At 37.8% G+C, this 10,026-nt stretch overlaps 1 protein-coding gene across 1 annotated transcript; it reads left to right on the plus strand.

The window, feature by feature from the left end:
• The first annotated feature begins 2,032 nt into the window (after positions 1–2,032).
• Positions 2,033–4,244, plus strand: LOC126671641 (berberine bridge enzyme-like 8). The gene has a single exon (XM_050365426.2). The coding sequence runs from the start codon at positions 2,524–2,526 to the stop codon at positions 4,063–4,065; it is 1,542 nt and encodes a 513-aa protein (XP_050221383.1). The 5' UTR covers positions 2,033–2,523; the 3' UTR covers positions 4,066–4,244.
• The last annotated feature ends 5,782 nt before the right edge of the window (positions 4,245–10,026 follow it).

The raw sequence follows: 10,026 nt of genomic DNA on the forward strand, positions 1-10,026 counted from the left end.
TTTTCTACGATCATTTGTGCTCGTCGCTCTCTTTCTTTTGATAGCTTGGTATTTTTCTAATGAATCCAACTTGGATGGGCTAATGGTAGTGTTTATGGGTTTTGATTGGTTCTTGCTGTTTGTCTCTGCTTCTATTAATAGAATTTGTTTTTGAGAACTACGTTCCCACAGAGGGCGCCAAATGATAGAAGTGAGGATGTTACAAGAGGTTCCTAATATAGAATCAGATTACAAGTATAAGATTCGGGTCTAATAATGTTTTTGTGGGATGTCTATATATCTGATCCTTGTGATGGTTTGCAATTGGTCGATTTATAGGCGAGCGTGTGTTCTTTACTTCTTTTGGGCGATGTGGAATTTGCGTGTTCCGTGAGCTTTGTATTCTTATTGTATCAATAAGCCTTTGGTATGTTGCACTTGCATTCCTCATAATGAATGACATATGTTTGTATAAGTATGTTCCCTAGTTGGTCATGAAAAGTCATATTTTCCTTGTATGCTTTATGCATGGGGATCTGATGATATCCCTAGCTGCACAAATGAAAGAGTACACCTCATTGTCGTTGGTTGAATAAGAGTTGATAGATGCTCGGTAAGGAGTAGCTCTCTTTAGGGTAGGCCTTATTAAAATAAGTGATGTTTATGCATAATCTTTACTTTCCACTCGGTTTCTTGATTAGTACGATATTTAAAAGCAACTTCGGATAATATACCCTCATAAAACTTGTATGAAGTAGTTGTTTTACTTCTCCTAATATGGTGATCTACCTCTACACTGCTAAAGTTCTATCTCAAACAAGCCTAGCGTCTGATCTTTTCGCCCTTTCAAAATCAAGTTGTTGATCTCTTAGCTTGTATATGGAAATCCTTCTATTAATGCTTGGGGAAATAAGTCGGCAAGGTTGCAGAAGGGACGAGTTAGTCAGCATGCATTGCCTTTCCTCGTCCAAGTTGATGTATTCGAAACTCTGATCATTAAATGAGTGTAAAGTATTCTTGAAATGTTGCCATGGCTACTTATTGACCTTCTCTCAGGCTCTAGTATATACTACTTCTGAGCCGAACACATTAAAGTTATTTAATATTTTTGACATGTCATTTGTAATGTGGTATGAAAGCTTACAATAAAGTTTGTGTATAAGATGGTGTTTGGGTCATATAGACTTGCGCTTGTAGGGCTAGCGGCATCCGTTGGAAGATAATCATCTATCAGCCATGATATTCCAAGTACTCTTGAATTTGGAGTAATTGTCGGTCTATGATTTAACGAGGGCATGCAGTTGGATTAACCATGGCTGGGAATTGAGATTTGTAGGTGTTGATGGTAAGGTATTAGAGAAATTCTTGGGGTAGTTGAGAGGCGGGTGTTTCAAAATATGAGTTTGTCGTTTTGAATAGTACGAAATGTGGTATTTTGGGTGCAAAGGCATAATGGGAGGAGGAACCGATATAGTCACTATGTTGCTTTCAATCATGGTGAGACTACCCACCAGAGTGACAAATAATGGTAAAAATGCGCTTCCTCGCAAAGGTTGGATTGATGGTAAGCCGTTAACTTCACCGGAGAGATAAAGGGTTGAACACACGAGAGGAGAGGTGGTTGAGCCGGTTGGAGGTCGAACTATCCTTTCTATTATGAAGAAAAATTTGCCACAATAATAACAATATGACAATCTCAGCAAATAATAACAAAAGAAAACACAATAATTTTCTCAAAAACATAAACTAGGAAGAGTTTTTTTATCGATAGCACCATGATTTCCTTCCAAAAACATAATCTGGTAAGAAAAGGTAATAAAAAGGTAAGAGTGTGTAAAAAGAGCCTATTCAAGATTTCTCTTTGAAGAGATATATATAGGAGGTTTTATAACATGTTGGATTCTTCTCATCAATCCATATGCTGATGTTGAGTTGTACAATTCTTTAATGCATTTGAAAAAATAAGTTAGTTGTGTATGGAACGAGGGACGTTCCGTTGTGTCCGAAATTTTTTATGGTCCCCCTATAATTAATCTTCTTATTCAATTATTGTCCTAGCTATGTTTAGCTCGGATGCGAGCGTCCCTCGTTGCTTAGTTATCTCTATCTCGACATTATGTCGACTTCAAGTGACTTCTACTTTGTTCTGACTTCGAGTCATTCCCAGCTCTGCTGGCTATGTGTTACCGTATTGAGCTGTGATGATCTCTCGATCTTATTAGGATCGACTTTCTAGCATTATTCTCTCAGCATTAGCCTGATTTAGCGATCTCGTGATCAAGTTGTTTTTGAATTGTTACCTTATCAATATTTACTTGGTCTTTTTATTATGAATATCTACTTCGTTGAACAATATTTTTTTATAGATAAGTACTTGCCAATCATTAAATTGCATACTTCATTTTCTTTCCCCTGTTTGCATGATGTTTTGTAGTCTTTGTACTGTTCTTTCAACTTTAATCTACTCTATAAAGTTCCATGGAAAGAAGCAAAAACAATAAATATATATCTCTAATAGAATTTAGAAATTTTAAATCCTAAAGTATGGGTGAAGCTCCAAATCCCTCTCAAGAAACGTTTCTTCAATCTCTTCTAAACCATTCTAATCCTTGTCATCCAATCGCCAACAATGCAATTTACACTCCTCAACATCCTTCCTACTCGTCGGTTCTCCAAGCTTATATTCGCAACCTCCGATTCAACACATCAAAAACTCCTAAACCACTTTTTATTCTCACCGCAATGCACGAATCCCATGTCCAAGCTGCTGTTCTTTCTGCTAAAACACACGGTCTTCAGATGAAAATCCGAAGCGGAGGACACGATTACGAAGGCTCTTCTTATGTTTCATCAGATGTTCCATTCTTTATTCTTGACATGTGTAATCTTCGATCCATTGATATAGATATCGAAAACGAGACAGCTTGGGTTCAGACAGGTGCAACTCTGGGTGAACTGTTTTACAGAATCGCCGAGAAAAGTGAAACTCACGGCTTTCCTGCAGGTGTCTGTCCAACAGTGGGAGTCGGAGGCCATTTAATTGGCGCTGGATACGGAAATCTGATGCGAAAGTACGGTCTGTCTGTCGATAATGTTATCGATGCTAAAATTGTTAATGTTGATGGAACAATTCTTGACAGAAAATCAATGGGAGAAGATCTGTTTTGGGCAATTAGAGGAAGTGGAGCTAGCTTTGGAGTGGTTCTTGCGTATAAAATCAATCTCGTTCGCGTTCCTCGAGTAGTAACTGTTTTTCGAGTCGAAAGAACAATAGAACAAAATGTAACTGACATTGTCTATCAATGGCAACACGCTGCACCAGAAATCGATGAAGATCTTTTCATCAGGCTTGTCATAGATGTAATAAGAAATGACGGAACACGCGAAAAGACAGTACGAGGTACATTTATAGCCCTATTTCTCGGAGATTCCGAGAGACTGCTTCCAATAATGAAAGAAAGCTTTCCTGAACTTGGTCTGATGAAACCTGACTGTATAGAAATGAGTTGGATTGAATCAGTTCTGTTTTGGACAAACTTCCCTGTCGGAACGCCAACCGAAGTTTGTCTCAGTCGAGAGCCTCAAAGCCTAGTTCACCTGAAGAGGAAATCAGACTACGTTCAAGAACCAATATCCAAGCAAGATCTGGAAGGAATATGGAAGAAAATGATGGAGCTAGAAGTTCCGGCCATGGGGTTTAATCCGTACGGTGGGAAAATGAAAGAAATTCCCGAAACCGAAGCTCCATTTCCGCATAGAGCTGGAAATTTATGGAAAATTCAGTATCAGATAAACTGGACAGAAGAAGGAGAAGAAGCTGCAAATTATCACTTGGAATTGGCGAGAGAGCTTTATGATTATATGACACCTTTTGTTTCGAAGAATCCAAGAGCAGCATTCTTGAACTATAAGGATCTTGATTTGGGCATAAACAATCATGGTAAACAAAGTTACGAGGAAGGAATTGTTTACGGGATGAAGTATTTCAAGAATAATTTCGACAGGTTAGTCCAAATTAAAACTAAGGTTGATCCTAGTAATTTCTTTAGACATGAACAAAGTGTTCCAATATTTCCTAATTATTAATGAAAGTTGGCTTAACCCATCAAAAGGCCCCTGTACTTTGAATCTTTTATTTATATGGTCCTTCAAAGTTTGTCATTCATTAAGTCAATTTACTCTTTGTTTCTTTTTTATTTAATGAGTCCTTTATGGACAGAAAAAGTGAGTGTGTGTCTGAGTTGCCGTTAAGTGGTTAAAATTTTTCAGGTTCAAAATGATAAAAAGACTATATTTTTAAATTTTTGTTTATCTGATTTTTTTTATTCAATAGGTCCTTATAATTACATATTTATATTTATCTGGTCTCTTTTTAAAATTGATGATACAGTCCATTTTGCCAAAATGACAAATTAGGTAAACATTTAAAATTTCATTTCATGCATGTTTTACGGCAGATGTATTACACATTTCTTTTCCATTTAAAGAATACCTGAAAGTTAATTAAGCACAAAAAATAATTAAACAAAGAAATTTTTTTTAAAAAAATAAAATGAACAAAGTTTTAAGAATATAAAAACCTATAAATGAGCTTTGGCCTTAAAAGTTTGGGCAGTGTCAAATTAATTGTTTGTTTATGTATTTATTAATTTTGTACCTTATTTTTAATTTGTATTCTTTTAATATGGTTTTTTATTTTATTTTACACTAATAATTTATAAAATTCGGATTAATTATCTTGATGGGGCTATCACAATGAGAATATACATATATATATATATGTTCGCTTCATTGTCACATCAAATTGCAAATTACCATCAGAAGCTAACAAATAACTTGAATTTTATAAAGTGCTGTTGCTTTAAATAAAATTCAAAAATACTAACTAAAACAAAATATTAAATTAATATCTAAAAGGAAAATTTGATAACACCTAAAATTTGAACTTTATTGATGAAATATAAAGGCAAGGGTGATTGTCTATCGCATATTTTCCTTGTGGTATGGAAGGAAGTGTACTTTTTAGACAATAAATTAGTTGGTCCATTAGGGGACCAACTTGTGAGTACATAATTGTCGGTTGTTTCGAATCACAGAACAGGCTCTTCTCAATTATTATTACACTAAATACCATGGACAATATTGTTATAATTTTAAAGATAATATAATTGGTATTTATAAACTCAACTAATTAGTAATTGAGGAACACTTAAAATAACACAATAAAAAAAGCAAATATTTAAGAGGATTTCACTTATTTGATGAGTATTTTTCACTTGTAAATTTTACAGGGATTGAAACTTATTTATAGACACCCACTATGTAATTAATGTATTTACATGCATGTCAAATATGGAGTGTTGAATTTTTTCATCTAAATTAGATAGGTAAATTTTATCATACAAAATATTCACACACTATTCATAATACTCCCCTTCGATGACAAAATATAAATTACGCTATATTGTAGTGCCTCATTGTTGGGTCCAGCGGGGGGGGGGGAGACTTAAAAACTTTTACTTAAATATGTAAAGTTAATGGAATAGCTTCGGCCTGATGAATATAAAGTCTTCACAAGGTAATTAAATATGGATCAATTTGAGAGCAATGTGATATAGACTTATGAAAACCTTTTTAATAGATTATAAAAACTAAGATAATTGAAAGTTACGTTTAGTTTTAAAGAAAAGCTTTCTTTCAAAAACAGTTTTAGATGAAGCTAATAAAGCAGAAACTAAAGCATAAAACTGAACACCAGATTTTTATTGTGGTTCGGCAATCCTGCCTACATCCACTCCTTAAGGATCCCCATCCTTAAGTATTCCACTCTTAGATCTCTATTACGGGCTAGAGATAAAGCCAATAAAAATACAGCCCTAGTTCTACCCAGAAGCTAGTCTGTAACTTACAAGCTGATTTGATAGATTCAGCAAACTAATACCCTTTGGAGAATAAATCTGATTCTACCCAGAACCTAATCTATTCCTCACAAGTTGATTACAGAAAGATGGTATGAACTCTCACTCAAACTATTCCTAGTTTTCTTGAGATAAATCACCGAGGATTGAAAGCTCTTGAGATTGTGGAAACTTGATCTTTTTCACTTGATTTCCCACTTCTTTGCAAATGGAAAAAATTGCCTTTTATAGACTCAAAGAATCTTCTATAGAGTAGGGCTGAGTCACATCAGGATATTTCTTCAATTCTTATCCTCTATGCAAGGTGTACAAGGTGATAAGAGGAGGACCCTATTCTAGGCTGATCTTGCCAATCAGGTTGAGCTCAAGTTTGTTTGGTAGTGCTGGCAGCCTGATTGCAGTACAAGGTACACTGACAACTTGATAGTGCTGAGCTGGTATTTTCCAAGCTGATTCCGAAAATACCCTCCATCATTGTTGCTTGAGGAAAGATCAAGATGCTTCTAGAATTTGGGCCTTGCATAATTCAATTAACACATTAGTGGGCTTTAGTTATCATCAAAATAAGGGATAAAAAATAAGGGCCTATAGCCAACAATCTCCCCCTTTTTGATGATGACAAAACCTTTCCAATTGCAAGATAGGAATAATTCTAGAAGAGTAGTATGAGATATTTAGCATGCTCCCCCTGAATGTATGGCATATATGAAGAAGCTAAATATAACAGTTTCATAAAAAGACATGCCATGATATATGATCATAAATGCACAAGGCAATAAAAGCTTTAACAAGCTAACAAAATACAATAAAAATAGGGGCTACTACTCCCCCTTTTTGTCAGTCAATCAAAAAGACAAAAGTAAATCAAGTTCAAAAAGTCATAACAAAAGAAATAAATAACAAAAAGCATAAGTAAATCAGGTTCAGAAAGCAGGCTAAATCATTTAGCTTCAAAGTTCATCAGGCTTGTCCTTCGACCCAGGCTGTCCCTCTAGTATTGGAACTGATTTGAAGGAGAGGCTTGATCGAGTCATTCTTCTGATAGGTAGCTTGGGTGGTCGTGAAGCTGGTTCAGTCTGGGTTGACAGTCGATCAGAATCAGGTGCTTTCTTTTTGAAAGGACTCAGGACAAGTGCTGGAACTGGATTAGCTTCAGGTTGAGCTGTTTTGATCAGCTTGGTGAATTCTTCCTTCATGTCTTTCATGCTCTGATCAAAAATGTTCCTGCAATGACTTTCAAAAACAGCAAACTGACTCATTAGCTCAGAGGACAGATTAGTATCAGCCTGAGGAATAGAACTCAGTATCTCTTTGCTCAGCCATTCTATTCGTATAGAACTCTCGATGTGTCCTGATGGTTTTGATGATCGTCTTTGTCACTATTGTCGCTGAGCTCCCACCTGCTAAGATTAACAAGTTAGAAGGATTCGAGCCGGTGTTGGCTCGAACACCCTTTGATGCCTAAGTCATTCTCCGATGAGGTCTCAGTGAGAGTAGTAATGACAAGTGAATATATCCGGGTTACCTGGCTTAGGCTTCATCTATATATACATTGCATAGTCTTTGTATCATAATAGGATTGTTTCTCTATTGGTTTCAGTTATCTCTTTGAGATTCGCCTCTATCCCTGATCGTAAGGGATTTCAGTGTTATCTTGATATCTCTAGCTGTTATAGCTGCGTACTGGGTCAGGGACCTGAATAGATCAGTCTCTGGGTCCATATTCAAGACCGTTGTAGTGAGTCTTGTCCCTTGTTCTGGTCCTTTATCCATCATTAGTCCCTCCCGAAAAATAGTTTTGTCAAGTATTTATGCTTGTTTGTGTGACTGTTCGTTATGGTAGTTATTTTGTTGGGCTTGGTTTTCGGCTTACTTACTTTAGAAGGAGCTTCCTGGGCCCAACCCGTCGTTTTTACTTGGGCGCTTATGGAGCTGGTTTAATTTTTAAAATTTCAGAATTGTAATCTTTCGAAATTCCCTGGACTTCCGCCTGGCGCCACGTTTTGCGCAGGTAACCGCTTAACGGTTCTCTAGCTGTTTCTTTAAATGCTCTTTTCAATTTTCCTTTTTCTCTTTTAACTGCTCCTTCTTCCTTCTCTGATCTGCTCTTGCTTCGGCTTCATTTCCTCCTATCTTTGGGTGTTTTCTTCCTCCTTTTATCAGGTAAATTCCTCTTTTCTGCTTTATTGGTAGTGTAATTGATTCAATGCCTCGGACTAGGTCTTTTGTCTCTCTTCCCTCATCTGGTACGGCTGTAGAGTATAGGAATTCACTTGATACGTTAACCTTCAATGTTGATAGAGAGACTTTGGCTGAATTCAGTGAAGAGTATGGTATTCCTCTTAGCTATTCTCTTTCTGTCTGCGGTTCTCGAGTTGCTGCTAACACCTTCGTGGTGACGGAAAAGTTATCGTCTATAAGGAGCAGTTGCGTTGTGGCTTGCGTTTTCCTTTAAATCCTCTGATCAAAGCCTTTATTGTAGATTATCAAGTTCCTCTGGTTCAAATCTACCCTAATGCCATTAGAACTCTTTGTTGCTTCGTTGAGTTGTCTCACGAACGGGGCTTAGTCCCTTCTCTAGGTCTCCTTAGCCAAATTTTCTTCGTGTCTCGTCGCAACAATGAATTTTATGTTTGTTTAGTTGCTCATAGGGGTAAGAGGGTAGTTTAAGGTCTCCCTAAGATCACTAAACGTTGGCAGCGGTCATTTTTTGTTGTCAGTCATGATGAAGCTTTTGTTGATTTTCCTACTGAGTGGGTTGATGATGCAGCCTCGTTGGCTTTCTCTCCCCTTTCTGCTACTGAGTTGGAGGTAATAGATTCCCTTGTTGATGATGCCAAAAGTTGTATGTATGATTGCTGTGATTTAGTAGATAAATACCTTCTGCGAGAGTTTCCTCATCTTGAGTTGCCCCTTCGTGCTGTGACTGAGGGTCCTCTAGAGAGTGAGGGTACCTTATCTCAATCTTGCCATAATTCTCCTACTGCATCTTATGTAGATTTGACTGCCTCTCATGGTATGCTTCAATTTGTCTCGTTTTCTTTTACTTGATGTTTATTCATCTTTTGATTCGTTTGTTTTTGGCAAATGCAGACATGGGTGATAACTATCTCGATTCGTTGAAATTGTCCTTCGATGAAGATGTCCCTGTGATTACTGGGGTTGTTCCAGCGTCTACTTCTCTTCCTCCCAAGCCTGTGGTGAAGTCGGAGAAGTCCATGGATGCCGCCCTGGCTGCCCCTTCTGCGAAAAAGAACCGTGATGGTCGTGACAAAGCCAAACAGGGCTCCGCCAAGTGTTTGAAAACGAACCTGGATGCTTGCCCCAGTCCCAGGGAGTGGTTGGAGCGAAACGTGGACAATGTGACTGTGACCTCTCCTGGTATTGCGTCTCTTTTCTCGCAGTTTGTTCAATTTCCTCAGGATATGGAATCCTGGACCAATCTCTCGGAAAGTGATGCCTGTGACCGGGTTGACATCGCTTTGCTTCAGGTTTGAAATAATTCCCTCCTTGTTGTCTTTTTCTTTCTTCTTCTTCTCTGTTTTTTGTTTAGTTGTTTATTTGTACTGTGTTCTGTCAGCTTTTGCAAGGGAATGCCTTGATGCGTCGTCACCGAGATGAGATGGTCTCATTGAGTCACAAGCATGAAAAGGAAATGGCTTCCCTTCGGGCAACTGCGGCTGCGGAGAAGGTCAGGTTGTCCAAGCTGAGTCAGACGGCTGCTGATCGTCTGAAAATTATGGAGAAAAAGGTCTCTGATCGTGAGAATGCTCTGATGGAATTGAGGCTGTCTTATGACAAGTTGTTGCAGGAGCAGAGAAATAGCAAGCAGGATGCTAATGTGTACGTAAGCGGGTGTTTGACTGACTTTTGCTCTACCGTCATTAAAATTGTGCGTGCAGATTACCCAGAGTATGATATAAGCAAGTTCCTGTGCATTGATCTTCGTGCGCTGGTCAGCGTGTTGCGGCCAAGGTGGCTGCGAAGAAAGCAGGGCGGAGTGTCTCTCCTATTCTTCCGTCGGATGTAGTTAATGATGGGGCTATTGATGCGATCGGATCCGAGGAGAATGTCAAAGGTGCTGAGGAGAAGGAAGTGACGCCGTCTTCTGAAGTTCTTGCTGGGAATG

The sequence above is a fragment of the Mercurialis annua genome, linkage group LG3, assembly GCF_937616625.2.
Source record: "Mercurialis annua linkage group LG3, ddMerAnnu1.2, whole genome shotgun sequence".
NCBI classification, from domain to species: Eukaryota; Viridiplantae; Streptophyta; class Magnoliopsida; order Malpighiales; family Euphorbiaceae; genus Mercurialis; species Mercurialis annua.